The sequence below is a fragment of the Somniosus microcephalus genome, unplaced genomic scaffold (assembly GCF_052327205.1).
Source record: "Somniosus microcephalus isolate GS21.2 unplaced genomic scaffold, FLI_Smic_1.0 unresolved_chr9, whole genome shotgun sequence".
Taxonomy (NCBI): Eukaryota; Metazoa; Chordata; class Chondrichthyes; order Squaliformes; family Somniosidae; genus Somniosus; species Somniosus microcephalus.
Genome location: NW_028225187.1, coordinates 15,851,669 through 15,869,168, shown reverse-complemented (window position 1 = coordinate 15,869,168; position 17,500 = coordinate 15,851,669). Strand labels below are relative to the sequence as shown.

Sequence of the window (17,500 nt, the reverse complement as noted above, 5' to 3'; positions counted from 1 at the left end):
AGACCACACTTGGAGCACTGCGCACAGTCCTGGTCTCCATATACCTTGGTTAGACCACACTTGGAGCACTGTGCACAGTTCTGGTCTCCATATCCCTTGGTTAGACCACACTTGGAGCACTGTGCACAGTCCTGGTCTCCATATACCTGGGTTAGACCACACTTGGAGCACTGTGCACAGTTCTGGTCTCCATATACCTGGGTTAGACCACACTTGGAGCACTGTGCACAGTTCTGGTCTCTATATACCTTGGTTAGACCACACTTGGAGCACTGTGCACAGTTCTGGTCTCCATATACCTTGGTTAGGCCACACTTGGAGCACTGTGCACAGTTCTGGTCTCCATGTACCTTGGTTAGACCACACTTGGAGCACTGTGCACAGTTCTGGTCTCCATGTACCTTGGTTAGACCACACTTGGAGCACTGTGCACAGTTCTGGTCTCCATATACCTTGGTTAGACCACACTTGGAGCACTGTGCACAGTTCTGGTCTCCATATACCTTGGTTAGACCACACTTGGAGCACTGTGCACAGTTCTGGTCTCCATATACCTTGGTTAGACCACACTTGGAGCACTGTGCACAGTCCTGGTCTCCATATCCCTTGGTTAGACCACACTTGGAGCACTGTGCACAGTTCTGGTCTCCATATACCTTGGTTAGACCGCACTTGGAGCACTGTGCACAGTCCTGGTCTCCATATACCTTGGTTAGACCACACTTGGAGCACTGTGCACAGTTCTGGTCTCCATATCCCTTGGTTAGACCACACTTGGAGCACTGTGCACAGTTCTGGTCTCCATATACTTTGGTTAGACCACACTTGGAGCACTGTGCACAATCCTGGTCTCCATATACTTTGGTTAGACAACACTTGGAGCACTGTGCACAGTTCTGGTCTCCATATAGCTTGGTTAGACCACACTTGGAGCACTGTGCACAGTTCTGGTCTCCGTATACCTTGGTTAGACCACACTTGGAGCACTGTGCACAGTTCTGGTCTCCATATACCTGGGTTAGACCACACTTGGAGCACTGTGCACAGTTCTGGTCTCCATATACCTTGGTTAGACCACACTTGGAGCACTGTGCACAGTCCTGGTCTCCATATACCTTGGTTAGACCACACTTGGAGCAGTGTGCACAGTTCTGGTCTCCATATACCTTGGTTAGACCACACTTGGAGCACTGTGCACAGTTCTGGTCTCCATATACCTTGGTTAGACCACACTTGGAGCACTGTGCACAGTTCTGGTCTCCATATACCTTGGTTAGACCACACTTGGAGCACTGTGCACAGTCCTGGTCTCCATATACCTTGGTTAGACCACACTTGGAGCACTGTGCACAGTTCTGGTCGCCATATACCTTGGTTAGACCACACTTGGAGCACTGTGCACAGTTCTGGTCTCCATATACCTTGGTTAAACCACACCTGGAGCACTGTTCACAGTTCTGGTCTCCCTATACCTGGGTTAGACCACACTTGGAGCACTGTGCACAGTTCTGGTCTCCATATCCCTTGGTTAGACCACACCTGGAGCACTGTGCACAGTTCTGGTCTCCATATACCTTGGTTAGACCACACTTGGAGCACTGTGCACAGATCTGGTCTCCATATACCTTGGTTAGACCACCCTTGGAGCACTGTGCTCAGTTCTGGTCTCCATATACCTTGGCTAGACTACACTTGGAGCACTGTGCACAGATCTGGTCTCCATATACCTTGGTCAGACCACACTTGGAGCACTGTGCACAGATCTGGTCTCCATATACCTTGGTTAGACCACACTTGGAGCACTGTGCACAGTTCTGGTCTCCATATACCTTGGTTAGACCACACTTGGAGCACTGTGCACAGTTCAGTCTCCATATACCTGGGTTAGACCACACTTGGAGCACTGTGCACAGTTCTGGTCTCCATATCCCTTGGTTAGACCACACTTGGAGCACTGTGCACAGTTCTGGTCTCCATATACCTTGGTTAGACCACACTTGGTGCACTGTGCACAGTTCTGGTCTCCATATACCTTGGTTAGACCACACTTGGAGCACTGTGCACAGTCCTGGTCTCCATATACCTTGGTTAGACCACACTTGGAGCACTGTGCACAGTTCTGGTCTCCATATACCTGGGTTAGACCACACTTGGAGCATTGTGCACAGTTTTGGTCTCCACATACCTGGGTTAGACCACACTTGGAGCACTGTGCACAGTTCTGGTCTCCATATACCTTGGTTAGACCACACTTGGTTAACCTGAGAGGTTACAACTATCAGGAAAGACTGAACAGGCTTGGGGGCTCTCTTCTCCAGAACAGTGAAGGCTGAGGGGCGACCTGATTGAGATCTTTATGATTATGAAGGTGTTCGATAAGGTAGACGTAGAGAAGATGTTTCCCCTTGTGGGGGAGACCAGAACAAGGGGCCATCAATATAAGACAGTCACTAATAAATCCAATCGGGAATTCAGGAGAAACTTCTTTACCCAGAGAGTGGTGAGAATGGGGAGAATAGCGTAGATGCATTTAAGGGGAAGCTAGATAAGCATGTGAGGGAGAAAGGAATAGAAGGATATGGTGAAAGGATTGGATAATAATGGTAGGTGGAGTCTCGTGTGGAGTGTAAAACCCGGCATGGACCTGTTTCTGTAGATCCGATGTAAGGGACGCACAGTCCGATGCAGAAGTTGATGTACGATTCACCACATTGTTACATAGAAACATAGAAGATAGGAGCAGGAATCGGCCATTCGGCCCCTCGAGCCTGCTCCGCCATTCAATGCGATCATGGCTGATCGTCCAAATTCAGTGCCCTGTCCCTGCCTTCTCCCCATATCCCTTTAGCCTTAAGAAATATATCCAACTCCTTCTTGAATATATTTAATGAATTGGCCTCGACTGCCTTCTGTGGTGGAGAATTCCACAGGTTCACCACTCTCTGGGTGAAGAAATTCCTCCTCATCTCAGTCCTAAATGGCTTACCCCTTATCCTTGGACTGTGACCCCTGGTTCTGGACTCCCCCGCCATCAGGAACATCCTTCCTGCATCTAGTCTGTCTAGTCCTGTTAGAATTTTATAAGTTTCAATGAGATCCCCTCTCATTCTTCTAAACTCCAGCGAGTACAAGCCCAATCGACCCAATCTCTCCTCATACGTCATTCCTGCCATCCCAGGTATCAGCCTGGTGAATCTTCGCTGAACTCCTTCCATGGCAAGAACATCCTTCCTCAGATAAGGCGACCAAAACTGCACACAATACTCAAGGTGTGGTCTCACCAAGGCCCTGTACAACTGCAGCAAGACATCCTTGTTCCTGTACTCAAACCCTCTCTCTACGAAGGCCAACATACCATTTGCCTTCTTAACCGCCTGCTGCACCTGCATGCTTACCTTCAGAGACTGGTGCACAAGGACACCCAGGTCTCGTTGCACTTCCCCTTCTCCCAATCTATTGCCGCTGTTAAGTGTTGTGTCTTCGTGTCTCTCTAGGGCTGAGACAGATGGAGGACAGGAACAGACCCAGGGAAATACAGAACCCAGAGAGCCCGGTGTGAGACCGCCAGCTCTGGCCAGGAGGGGGCCACTCATTAAAGCGCCGAGATTCGGGTGAGTAGGGTCTCTGGGAAGGAGCCACCCTGAGCTGCGATCAGTATTCATCAGCTACCCTTTATCGAGCCAAACCGTGTGATTGGGGTCGTTGAGATGTGGCAGTGAAGGATATGGGGAGAAGGTGGGTAGGTGGGGTTGGGGGATATGGGGAGAAGGTGGGTAGGTGGGGTTGAGGGATATCGGGAGAAGGTGGGTGGGTGGGGTTGGGGGATATGGGGAGAAGGTGGGTAGGTGGGGTTGGGGATATGGGGAGAAGGTGGGTAGGTGGGGTTGGGGGATATGGGGAGAAGGTGGGTGGGTGGGGTTGGGGAGATGGGGAGAAGGTGGGTAGGTGGGGTTGGGGGATATGGGGAGAAGGTGGGTAGGTGGGGTTGGGGATATGGGGAGAAGGTGGGTAGGTGGGGTTGGGGATATGGGGAGAAGGTGGGTAGGTGGGGTTGGGGGATATCGGGAGAAGGTGGGTGGGTGGGGTTGGGGATATGGGGAGAAGGTGGGTAGGTGGGGTTGAGGGATATGGGGAGAAGGTGGGTGGGTGGGGTTGGGGATATGGGGAGAAGGTGGGTAGGTGGGGTTGAGGGATATGGGGAGAAGGTGGGTGGGTGGGGTTGGGGGATATGGGGAGAAGGTGGGTAGGTGGTGTTGGGGGATATGGGGAGAAGGTGGGTAGGTGGGGTTGGGGGATATGGGGAGAAGGTGGGTAGGTGGGGTTGAGGGATATGGGGAGAAGGTGGGTGGGTGGGGTTGGGGGATATGGGGAGAAGGTGGGTAGGTGGGGTTGGGGGATATGGGGAGAAGGTGGGTGGGTGGGGTTGGGGGTTATGGGGAGAAGGTGGGTAGGTGGGGTTGGGGGATATGGGGAGAAGGTGGGTAGGTGGGGTTGGGGGATATGGGGAGAAGGTGGGTGGGTGGGGTTGGGGATATGGGGAGAAGGTGGGTAGGTGGGGTTGGGGATATGGGGAGAAGGTGGGTAGGTGGGGTTGGGGATATGGGGAGAAGGTGGGTAGGTGGGGTTGGGGATATGGGGAGAAGGTGGGTAGGTGGGATTGGGAGATATGGGGAGAAGGTGTGTGGGTGGGGTTGGGGATATGGGGAGAAGGTGGGTAGGTGGGGTTGAGGGATATGGGGAGAAGGTGGGTAGGTGGGGTTGGGGATATGGGGAGATGGTGGGTAGGTGGGGTTGGGGGATATGGGGAGAAGGTGGGTAGGTGGGGTTGGGGGTTATGGGGAGAAGGTGGGTAGGTGGGGTTGGGGGATATGGGGAGAAGATGGGTACGTGGGGTTGGGGGATATGGGGAGAATGTGAGTAGGTGGGGTTGGGGGATATGGGGAGAAGGTGGGTAGGTGGGGTTGGGGGATATGGGGAGAAGGTGGGTAGGTGGGGTTGGGGGATATGGGGAGAAGGTGGGTAGGTGGGGTTGGGGGTTATGGGGAGAAGGTGGGTAGGTGGGGTTGGGGATATGGGGAGAAGGTGGGTAGGTGGGGTTGGGGGATATGGGGAGAAGGTGGGTGGGGTTGAGGGATATGGGGAGAAGGTGGGTGGGGTTGAGGGATATGGGGAGAAGGTGGGTAGGTGGGGTTGGGGATATGGGGAGAAGGTGGGTCGGTGGGTTTGAGGGATATGGGGAGAAGGTGGGTAGGTGGGGTTGGGGATATGGGGAGAAGGTGGGTAGGTGGGGTTGGGGATATGGGGAGAAGGTGGGTAGGTGGGGTTGGGGATATGGGGAGAAGGTGGGTAGGTGGGGTTGGGGGATATGGGGAGAAGGTGGGTGGGGTTGAGGGATATGGGGAGAAGGTGGGTAGGTGGGGTTGGGGTAATGGGGAGAAGGTGGGTAGGTGGGGTTGGGGGATATGGGGAGAAGGTGGGTGGGGTTGAGGGATATGGGGAGAAGGTGGGTAGGTGGGGTTGGGGTAATGGGGAGAAGGTGGGTAGGTGGGGTTGGGGGATATGGGGAGAAGGTGGGTAGGTGGGGTTGGGCGATATGGGGAGAAGGTGGGTAGGTGGGGTTGGGGATATGGGGATAAGGTGGGTAGGTGGGGTTGGGGTAATGGGGAGAAGGTGGGTAGGTGGGGTTGGGGGATATGGGGAGAAGGTGGGTGGGTGGGGTTGGGCAATATGGGGAGAAGGTGTGTAGGTGGAGTTGGGGATATGGGGAGAAGGTGGGTAGGTGGGGTTGGGGGATATGGGGAGAAGGTGGGTAGGTGGGGTTGGGGATATGGGGAGAAGGTGGGTAGGTGGGGTTGGGGATATGGGGAGAAGGTGGGTAGGTGGGGTTGGGGATATGGGGAGAAGGTGGGTGGGTGGGGTTGGGCGATACGGGGAGAAGGTGGATAGGTGGGGTTGGGCGATACGGGGAGAAGGTGGGTAGGTGGGGTTGGGGGATATGGGGAGAAGGTGGGTAGGTGGGGTTGGGGATACGGGGAGAAGGTGGGTAGGTGGGGTTGGGCGATACGGGGAGAAGGTGGGTAGGTGGGGTTGGGCTATACGGGGAGAAGGTGGGTAGGTGGGGTTGGGCGATATGGGGAGAAGGTGGGTAGGTGGGGTTGGGCGATACGGGGAGAAGGTGGGTAGGTGGGGTTGGGGATATGGGGAGAAGGTGGGTAGGTGGGGTTGGGCGATACGGGGAGAAGGTGGGTAGGTGGGGTTGGGGATATGGGGAGAAGGTGGGTAGGTGGGGTTGGGGGATACGGGGAGAAGGTGGGTAGGTGGGGTTGGGCGATACGGGGAGAAGGTGGATAGGTGGGGTTGGGCGATATGGGGAGAAGGTGGGTAGGTGGGGTTGGGGGATATGGGGAGAAGGTGGGTAGGTGGGGTTGGGGATATGGGGAGAAGGTGGGTAGGTGGGTTGGTGATATGGGGAGAAGGTGGGTAGGTGGGGTTGGGGATATGGGGAGAAGGTGGGTAGGTGGGGTTGGGGATACGGGAGAAGGTGGGTAGGTGGGGTTGGGGGATATGGGAGAAGGTGGGTGGGTGGGGTTGGGGATATGGGGAGAAGGTGGGTAGGTGGGGTTGGGGATATGGGAGAAGGTGGGTAGGTGGGGTTGGGGGATATGGGGAGAAGGTGGGTGGTGGGGTTGGGGATATGGGGAGAAGGTGGGTGGTGGGGTTGGGGGTTATGGGGAGAAGTGGGTAGGTGGGGTTGGGATATGGGAGAAGGTGGGTAGGTGGGGTTGGGGATATGGGGAGAAGGTGGGTGGGTGGGGTTGGGGGATATGGGGAGAAGGTGGGTAGGTGGGTTGGGGGATATGGGGAGAAGGTGGGTAGGTGGGGTTGGGATACGGGAGAAGGTGGGTGGGTGGGGTTGGGGTTATGGGGAGAAGGTGGGTAGGTGGGGTTGGGGATAATGGGGAGAAGGTGGGTAGGTGGGGTTGAGGATATGGGGAGAAGGTGGGTGGGTGGGTTGGGGGATATGGGGAGAAGGTGGGTAGGTGGGGTTGGGGGATATGGGGAGAAGGTGGGTGGGTGGGGTTGGGGGTTATGGGGAGAAGGTGGGGTAGGTGGGGTTGGGGATATGGGGAGAAGGTGGGTAGGTGGGGTTGGGGGATATGGGAGAAGGTGGGTGGGTGGGGTTGGGGATATGGGGAGAAGGTGGGTAGGTGGGTTGGGATATGGGGAGAAGGTGGGTAGGTGGGGTTGAGGGTATGGGGAGAAGGTGGGTGGGTGGGGTTGGGGATATGGGGAGAAGGTGTGTAGGTGGGGTTGGGGATATGGGAGAAGGTGGGTAGGTGGGGTTGGGGATATGGGGAGAAGGTGGGTAGGTGGGGTTGGGGATATGGGGAGAAGGTGGGTAGGTGGGATTGGGAGATATGGGGAGAAGGTGTGTGGGTGGGGTTGGGGATATGGGGAGAAGGTGGGTAGGTGGGGTTGAGGGATATGGGGAGAAGGTGGGTAGGTGGGGTTGGGGATATGGGAGATGGTGGGTAGGTGGGGTTGGGGATATGGGGAGAAGGTGGGTAGGTGGGGTTGGGGTTATGGGAGAAGGTGGGTAGGTGGGGTTGGGGGATATGGGGAGAAGATGGGTAGGTGGGGTTGGGGGATATGGGGAGAATGTGAGTAGGTGGGGTTGGGGGATATGGGAGAAGGTGGGTAGGTGGGGTTGGGGATATGGGAGAAGGTGGGTAGGTGGGGTTGGGGGATATGGGGAGAAGGTGGGTAGGTGGGTTGGGGGTTATGGGGAGAAGGTGGGTAGGTGGGGTTGGGGATATGGGAGAAGGTGGGTAGGTGGGGTTGGGGGATATGGGGAGAAGGTGGGTGGGGTTGAGGGATATGGGGAGAAGGTGGGTGGGGTTGAGGGATATGGGGAGAAGGTGGGTAGGTGGGGTTGGGGATATGGGGAGAAGGTGGGTGGTGGTTGAGGGATATGGGAGAAGGTGGGTAGGTGGGGTTGGGGATATGGGGAGAAGGTGGGTAGGTGGGTTGGGGATATGGGAGAAGGTGGGTAGGTGGGGTTGGGGATATGGGGAGAAGGTGGGTAGGTGGGGTTGGGGGATATGGGGAGAAGGTGGGTGGGGTTGAGGGATATGGGAGAAGGTGGGTAGGTGGGGTTGGGGTAATGGGGAGAAGGTGGGTAGGTGGGGTTGGGGGATATGGGGAGAAGGTGGGTGGGGTTGAGGATATGGGGAGAAGGTGGGTAGGTGGGGTTGGGGTAATGGGGAGAAGGTGGGTAGGTGGGGTTGGGGGATATGGGGAGAAGGTGGGTAGGTGGGGTTGGGGGATATGGGGAGAAGGTGGGTAGGTGGGGTTGGGCGATATGGGGAGAAGGTGGGTAGGTGGGGTTGGGGATATGGGTATAAGGTGGGTAGGTGGGGGTTGGGGTAATGGGGAGAAGGTGGGTAGGTGGGGTTGGGGGATATGGGGAGAAGGTGGGTGGGTGGGGTTGGGAATATGGGGAGAAGGTGTGTAGGTGGAGTTGGGGATATTGGGAGAAGGTGGGTAGGTGGGGTTGGGGGATATGGGGAGAAGGTGGGTGGGTGGGGTTGGGCAATATGGGGAGAAGGTGGGTAGGTGGAGTTGGGGATATGGGGAGAAGGTGGGTAGGTGGGGTTGGGGATATGGGGAGAAGGTGGGTAGGTGCGGTTGGGGATATGGGGAGAAGGTGGGTAGGTGGGGTTGGGGATATGGGGAGAAGGTGGGTGGGTGGGGTTGGGCGATACGGGGAGAAGGTGGATAGGTGGGGTTGGGCGATACGGGGAGAAGGTGGGTAGGTGGGGTTGGGGGATATGGGGAGAAGGTGGGTAGGTGGGGTTGGGGATACGGGGAGAAGGTGGGTAGGTGGGGTTGGGCGATACGGGGAGAAGGTGGGTAGGTGGGGTTGGGCTATACGGGGAGAAGGTGGGTAGGTGGGGTTGGGCGATATGGGGAGAAGGTGGGTAGGTGGGGTTGGGCGATACGGGGAGAAGGTGGGTAGGTGGGGTTGGGGATATGGGGAGAAGGTGGGTAGGTGGGGTTGGGCGATACGGGGAGAAGGTGGGTAGGTGGGGTTGGGGATATGGGGAGAAGGTGGGTAGGTGGGGTTGGGGGATACGGGGAGAAGGTGGGTAGGTGGGGTTGGGCGATACGGGGAGAAGGTGGATAGGTGGGGTTGGGCGATATGGGGAGAAGGTGGGTAGGTGGGGTTGGGGGATATGGGGAGAAGGTGGGTAGGTGGGGTTGGGGATATGGGGAGAAGGTGGGTAGGTGGGGTTGGGTGATATGGGGAGAAGGTGGGTAGGTGGGGTTGGGGGAGAAGGTGGGTAGGTGGGGTTGGGGATACGGGGAGAAGGTGGGTAGGTGGGGTTGGGGGATATGGGGAGAAGGTGGGTAGGTGGGGTTGGGTGATACGGGGAGAAGGTGGATAGGTGGGGTTGGGCGATACGGGGAGAAGGTGGGTGGGTGGGGTTGGGGATATGGGGAGAAGGTGGGTAGGTGGGGTTGGGGATACGGGGAGAAGGTGGGTAGGTGGGGTTGGGCGATACGGGGAGAAGGTGGGTAGGTGGGGTTGGGGATACGGGGAGAAGGTGGGTAGGTGGGGTTGGGGATACGGGGAGAAGGTGGGTAGGTGGGGTTGGGGATATGGGGAGAAGGTGGGTAGGTGGGGTTGGGGATACGGGGAGAAGGTGGGTAGGTGGGGTTGGGGATATGGGGAGAAGGTGGGTAGGTGGGGTTGGGGATACGGGGAGAAGGTGGGTAGGTGGGGTTGGGGATACGGGGAGAAGGTGGGTAGGTGGGGTTGGGCGATACGGGGAGAAGGTGGGTGGGTGGGGTTGGGGATATGGGGAGAAGGTGGGTAGGTGGGGTTGGGGATATGGGGAGAAGGTGGGTGGGTGGGGTTGGGGATATGGGGAGAAGGTGGGTAGGTGGGGTTGGGGATACGGGGAGAAGGTGGGTAGGTGGGGTTGGGCGATACGGGGAGAAGGTGGGTAGGTGGGGTTGGGGATACGGGGAGAAGGTGGGTAGGTGGGGTTGGGCGATACGGGGAGAAGGTGGGTAGGTGGGGTTGGGGGATATGGGGAGAAGGTGGGTAGGTGGGGTTGGGGATATGGGGAGAAGGTGGGTAGGTGGGGTTGGGGATACGGGGAGAAGGTGGATAGGTGGGGTTGGGGGATATGGGGAGAAGGTGGGTAGGTGGGGTTGGGGATATGGGGAGAAGGTGGGTAGGTGGGGTTGGGGATATGGGGAGAAGGTGGGTAGGTGGGGTTGGGGATATGGGGAGAAGGTGGGTAGGTGGGGTTGGGGATACGGGGAGAAGGTGGGTAGGTGGGGTTGGGCGATATGGGGAGAAGGTGGGTAGGTGGGGTTGGGGATATGGGGAGAAGGTGGGTAGGTGGGGTTGGGGGATATGGGGAGAAGGTGGGTAGGTGGGGTTGGGGATATGGGGAGAAGGTGGGTAGGTGGGGTTGGGGATATGGGGAGAAGGTGGGTAGGTGGGGTTGGGGGATATGGGGAGAAGGTGGGTAGGTGGGGTTGGGGGATATGGGGAGAAGGTGGGTAGGTGGGGTTGGGGATATGGGGAGAAGGTGGGTAGGTGGGGTTGGGCGATATGGGGAGAAGGTGGGTAGGTGGGGTTGGGCGATGCGGGGAGAAGGTGGGTAGGTGGGGTTGGGCGATACGGGGAGAAGGTGGGTAGGTGGGGTTGGGCGATACGGGGAGAAGGTGGGTAGGTGGGGTTGGGCGATACGGGGAGAAGGTGGGTAGGTGGGGTTGGGCGATACGGGGAGAAGGTGGGTAGGTGAGGTTGGGCGATACGGGGAGAAGGTGGGTAGGTGGGGTTGGGCGATACAGGGAGAAGGTGGGTAGGTGCGGTTGGGCGATACGGGGAGAAGGTGGGTAGGTGGGGTTGGGGGATATGGGGAGAAGGTGGGTAGGTGGGGTTGGGGGATATGGGGAGAAGGTGGGTAGGTGGGGTTGGGCGATACGGGGAGAAGGTGGGTAGGTGGGGTTGGGCGATACGGGGAGAAGGTGGGTAGGTGGGGTTGGGCGATACGGGGAGAAGGTGGGTAGGTGAGGTTGGGCGATACGGGGAGAAGGTGGGTAGGTGGGGTTGGGCGATACGGGGAGAAGGTGGGTAGGTGGGGTTGGGCGATATGGGGAGAAGGTGGTAGGTGGGGTTGGGCGATACGGGGAGAAGGTGGGTAGGTGTGTAAATCCACATTGACTCCCCCCCGTCTCTCTCTGACTCCAGGCCCATCGGCACCTCTCGCGATGAGGAATTCGCCTCCACATTCCAGGACATGTTACAGCTGCGAGCCGGGGACAGGTGAGAGAGGGCGGGCGAAGGTAGGTCTGTCTCCTGGGCCCAGAGATAACGGAGCCGGCTGTCCCTTCCCAGGACCCACTCCTGGACCCTCAGCGAGTGGGGCGGGTTCACGAGGTTGATTCCGGAGATGAGGAGGGTTGACTATATTCACAATATATATATTAATGTTCTAGACAAGGGAACTAGATGTAATATCTGCAAGTTTGCAGACGACACAAAGCTGGGTGGGCGTGTGTGCTGTGAGGAGGATGCCGAGAAACTCCAGTATGATTTGGACAGGTTGGGTGATTGGGCAGATGCATGGTAGATGCAGTATAATGTGGATAAATACGAGGTTATCCACTTTGGTGGCAAAAACAGGAAGGCAGATTATTATCTGAACGGCAATAGATTGGGAGAAGGGGAAGTGCAACGAGACCTGGGTGTCCTTGTGCACCAGTCGCTGAAGGTAAGCATGCAGTGTATGTGTGTGTAGGGGTCTCACGGCTTGTTGTCTGTCTCCCCGTGCAGCGATCTCCCCGCCCGGGACCTGGGCTGCGTTGACCTTGCAGCTGGGGGCCTGAAGAGGTTTTGCAAGGCGCTGGACGACATGGGGAGCGAGCTGCGATCGCTGGAGTATGTATTCCATCCTCTGTAGGCAGTGGTCTCGACGGCGCGCGGGATGGGGGGAAGGGGGTGGGGGTGTCAGAGAGTCATACCGCACAGAGAGAGGCCCTTCGGCCCGTCGTGTCCGCGCCGGCCATCAAGCCCTGTCTATTCTAATCCCATTTTCCAGCACTTGGTCCGTAGCCTTGTATGCTATGGCGTTTCAAGTGCTCATCTAAATGCTTCTTGAATGTTGTGAGGGTTCCTGCCTCTACCACCCTTTCAGGCAGTGAGTTCCAGATTCCAACCACCCTCTGGGTGAAAAAGTTTTTCCTCAAATCCCCTCTAAACCTCCTGCCCCTTACCTTGAAACTATGCCCCCTGGTTATTGACCCCTCTACTAAGGGGAAAAGTTCCTTTCTATCTACCCTATCTATGCCCCTCATCATTTTGTACACCTCAATCAGGTCCCCCCTCAGCCTTCTCTGCTCTAAGGAAAACAACCCCAACCTGTCCAGTCTCTCTTCATAGCTGAAGCGCTCCATCCCAGGTAACATCCTGGTGAATCTCCTCTGCACCCTCTCCAATGCAATCACATCCTTCCTATAGTGTGGCGACCAGAACTGCACACAGTATTCCAGCTGTGGCCTAACTAGCGTTTTGTACAGCTCCATCACAACCTCCCTGCTCTTATATTCTATGCCTCGGCTAATGAAGGCAAGTATCCCATATGCCTTCTTAACCACCTTATCTACCTGTCCTGCTGCCTTCAGGGATCTATGTACATGCACACCAAGGTCCCTCTGATCCTCTGTCCTTCCTAGGGTCCTACCATTCATTGTGGATTCCCTTGCCTTGGTAGTCCTCCCAAAATGCATCACCTCACACTTTTCAGGGTTAAATTCCATTTGCCACTGTTCTGCCCATCTGACCAACCCGTCTATATCGTCCTGTAGCCTGAGGCTTCCCTCCTCGCTATTTACCACTCCACCAATTTTCGTGTCATCTGCGAACTTACTGATCATACCTCTTACATTCATATCTAAATCATTAATGTACACTACAAACAGCAAAGGGACCCAGCACCGATCCCTGCGGTACCCCACTGGACACAGGCTTCCAGTCACAAAAACAACCTTCGACCATCACCCTCTGCCTCCTGCCACTAAGCCAATTTTGGATCCAATGTGCCAAATTGCCCTGGATCCCATGGGCTCTTACCTTCTTGACCAGTCTCCCATGCGGGACTTTGTCAAAAGCCTTACTGAAGTTCCATGTCGACTACATCAACTGCACTGCCCTCATCCACACACCTAGTCACCCCCTCGAAGAACCATCCCGTCGATATCGTCCTGTAGCCTGAGGCTTCCCTCCTCCATCTCTCCGCTAACCTGCCTCTCTTGTCTCTTTCAGCTTGAGCGAGGCGGCCGTGACGGGCGAGGGTCTCGGGCTCCTCGCCCCCGCCTTATCCGCTAAGCAGTCGCTGACACGCTTGGACCTCAGCAAGAACAACCTGGGCGACGCGGGCGCCATCATTCTCTTCCAAGCCCTGAGGCGCCCCGGGTGTAAGTTACAGAGACTCTGGTACGTCAAGCAGGAGCGCGCGTCGCCGAATTGTGTGCGTGCGAGCCCGTGTGCGTGTCACAGAATCGTCTCCGCGCCGGCCGACAGCGAGCTCACCAGCCTAACCCCACTTTCCAGCTCTTGGCCCATAGCCCTGAAGGTCACAGCACTCAAAGTACTGTTTAAATGTTTTGAGGGTTTCCGACTCTACCAGCCTTTCAGGCAGTGAGTTCCAGATTCTAACAGGTTCTGTCTTCACAAAGGAGGACACAAATAACCTCCCAGAGATGTCGGGGAACAGAGGGTCTGATGAAAGTGAGGAACTGAATGAAATCAGTATTTGTAGGGAAATGGTGTTAGGGAAAGTGACAGGCTTGAAGGCCGATAAATCCCCAGGGCCTGATAATCTACATCCCAGGGTACTTAAGGAAGTGGCCCTAGAAATAGTAGATGCATTGCTGGTCATCTTCCAAAATTCGATAGACTCTGGAACAGTTCCCATGGATTGGAGGGTAGCTAATGTTACCCCACTATTCAAAAAAGGTGTTAGAGAGAAAACAGGGAATTACAGACCGGTAAGCCTGACATCAGTAGTGGAGAAAATGCTAGAGTCCATCATAAAAGATGTAATAGCAGAGCACTTGGAAAACAGTGACAGGATCGGACAAAATCAACATGGATTTACAAAAGGTAAATCGTGCTTGACTAATCTACTGGAATTTTTTGAGGATGTAACTGGTAAAATAGATAAGGGAGAACCAGTGGATGTGGTGTATTTGGACTTTCAGAAGGCTTTCGATAAGGTCCCGCATAAGAGATTAGTGTGCAAAGTTAAGGCACATGGGATTGGGGGCAAGGTATTGACTTGGATAGAGAACTGGTTGGCAGACAGGAAGCAAAGAGTTGGAATAAACGGGTCGTTTTCCGAGTGGCAGGCAGTGACTAGTGGGGTACCGCAGGGATCGGTCCTAGGACCCCAGCTATTCACAATATATATTAATGATCTGGACGAGGGAACTAGATGTAATATCTCCAAGTTTGCAGATGACACAAAGCTGGGTGGGCGTGTGTGCTGTGAGGAGGATGCCGAGAAACTCCAGTATGATTTGGACAGGTTGGGTGATTGGGCAGATGCATGGCAGATGCAGTATAATGTGGATAAATGCGAGGTTATCCACTTTGGTGGCAAAAACAGGAGGGCAGATTATTATCTGAACGGCAATAGATTGGGAGAAGGGGAAGTGCAACAGGACCTGGGTGTCCTTGTGCACCAGTCGCTGAAGGTAAGCATGCAGGTGCAGCAGGCGGTTAAGAGGGCAAATGGTATGTTGGCCTTCGTAGCGAGAGGATTCGAGTACAGGAACAAGGATGTCCTGCTGCAGTTGTGCAGGGCCTTGGTGAGACCACAGCTTGAGTATTGTGTGCAGTTTTGGTCGCCTTATCTGAGGAAGGATGTTCTTGCCATGGAGGGAGTGCAGCGAAGATTCACCAGACTGATACCTGGGATGGCAGGAATGACATATGAGGAGAGATTGTGTCGATTGGGCTTATACTCGCTGGAGTTTAGAAGAATGAAAGGGGATCTCATTGAAACTTATAAAATTCTAACAGGACTGGACAGACTAGATGCAGGGAGGATGTTCCCGATGGCGGGGGAGTCCAGAACCAGGGGTCACAGTCTAAGGATAAGGGGTAGGCCATTTAGGACAGAGATGAGGAGGAATTTCTTCACCCAGAGAGTGGTGAACCTGTGGAATTCTCTACCACAGAAGGCAGTGGAGGCCAATTCATTAAATATATTCAAGAAGGAGTTGGATATATTTCTTAAGGCTAAAGGGATCAAGGGGTATGGGGAGAAGGCAGGGACAGGGTACTGAATTTGGATGATCAGCCATGATCTCATTGAATGGCGGAGCAGGCTCGAGGGGCCGAATGGCCTACTCCTGCTCCTATTTCTTATGGTCTTATATTTCTGCCCCCTGAAATAGTGAAATAGGTCCTTCCTATCCACTCTATCGAGGCCCCTCATAATTTATACACCTCAATTAAATCTCCCCTCAGCCTCGTATATTCCAAAGAAAACAACCCTCAGCCTATTCAATCTTTCCTCAAAACTAAAATTCCCCAGCCCAGGCAACATCCTGGTCAATCTCCTCTGTACCCTCTCTAGTGCGATCACATCCTTCCTGTAATGTGGTGACCAGGACTGCACGCAGTGTGTGTGTTTGAACAGCGTGCTGTGTTTCTCCAGTCGCTCCTCCATGTTCTGAGCTTCTATCCGCTCTGATCCTGCCCGCAGGTTGTACAGTAACAAGCTGACCCATCGCTGCTGCCCTGCCCTCGCGTCCAACATCCGGGCCAACCCCGCTCTGACCGACCTCAACCTCAATGACAACAACCTGGGAGATTCAGGAGTGGCGGCGCTGAGCGACGGGCTGAGGGACACGGGCTGTAAAATAGAGAAACTGCGGTGGGTGAATCATCACAGCACCAAGAGAGAGAGACAGAGAGAGAGAGTCAGAGAGAGAGAGACAGAGAGAGAGACACAGAGAGAGACAGAGACAGAGAGAGAGACAGAGAGAGAGAGAGAAAGATATAAACACACCATTAGGAACAAAACACAAAATTATACCCACAAAATACTCGAAGAAATTGAAAACTCCACCAATCCAAATCAATTCTGGGATATGTGGAATAACCTGAGTACAACACAATTGCAAGCATTACCAATCCAAGATGGCGACATCTGGAGAACACATTTTGAAAACCTTTACAAACACATCCCAATAAACGAAACAAACCCAAGTCAACATCATGTCACAGAAAAACTCCACACATTAGAAGCAACAATTAAAGACAACCAAAACCCTCTAGACTCCCCAAGCACATGGAAAGAACTGGCCACAAAAACAAAATCTCTCCACCTAAAGAAAGCCTGTGGTCCAGACAACATCAAAAATGAAATGCTCAAGTTCAGCAATATGGAGATGCAGGGTGCTGTACTCAAGTTATTCAACATCATATTACGTTCAGGCTGTTTTCCCGATATCTGGTGCCAAGGACTCATCTCTCCCATATATAAAAGTGGAAACAAATCAGACCCAAATAACTACCGCAGCATCTGTGTCAACAGTTGTCTAGGGAAGTTATTCTGCAGTATTCTAAATAGTAGATTACTGGATTTTCTTAACAAACATAATATCCTTAGAAAAAATCAAATAGGCTTTCTTCCAAAACACCGCACCACCGACCATATCTATACCCTTCACACTCTCATTGAAAAACATATACACCAAACAAAAAATGGGAACATATTCGCTTGTTTCATTGACTTCAAGAAAGCCTTTGACTCTATCTGGCACGAAGGGCTCTATTGTAAACTTCTTCAGTGTGGAATAGGGGGCAAAGTCTATGACCTTATTAAATCGATGTATCTGAAAAATAAATGCGGTGTCAAAATTGGAGACAAACGCACCGGTTTCTTCACCCAGAGAAGAGGCGTCCGGCAGGGCTGCAATTTGAGCCCGACCCTGTTCAACATATACATAAATGAATTAGCAGACATACTGGAGCAAAGCGAGTCACCGGGTCTCTGTCTCCTGGATGGGGAAGTGAGGTCCCTGTTCTATGCGGACGACCTGGTTCTGCTGTCTCCCACAGAACAGGGATTACAGCAACAATTAGACCTACTCGACAAATACTGCCAAAATTGGGCCCTAACAGTAAATCTAAAGAAAACCAACGTCATGATTTTTCAAAAAAGGCCCAGGTGTCAGGAAAACAAATACCAGTTTACTCTCAGTGATACCATCATAGGACACACTATGAGCTACACTTACCTTGGTCTAACCATTACAGCATCAGGGAGCTTCAGCATAGCAGTGAATGCACTAAAAGAAAAAGCCCGAAGAGCCCTATATGCAATAAAAAGAAAATTCTACAACATCCAAATCCCAATCAAAATCTGGCTCAAAATATTTGACAGCTTAATCCTGCCCATTGCGC

At 54.3% G+C, this 17,500-nt stretch overlaps 1 protein-coding gene across 1 annotated transcript in view; it reads left to right on the top strand.

Moving 5' to 3' along the window:
• The window catches only part of LOC147084818 (ribonuclease inhibitor-like), a 31,066-nt gene that overhangs the window by 2,694 nt on the left and 10,872 nt on the right, over window positions 1–17,500 (top strand). Inside the window, exons 2-6 of the mRNA XM_085979537.1 lie at window positions 3,495–3,611; window positions 11,273–11,347; window positions 11,858–11,962; window positions 13,346–13,516; window positions 15,795–15,965. Coding sequence (XP_085835663.1) covers window positions 11,322–11,347; window positions 11,858–11,962; window positions 13,346–13,516; window positions 15,795–15,965 — 473 coding nt within the window. The 5' untranslated portion in view covers window positions 3,495–3,611; window positions 11,273–11,321. The remainder of the gene's footprint in view (window positions 1–3,494; window positions 3,612–11,272; window positions 11,348–11,857; window positions 11,963–13,345; window positions 13,517–15,794; window positions 15,966–17,500) is intronic.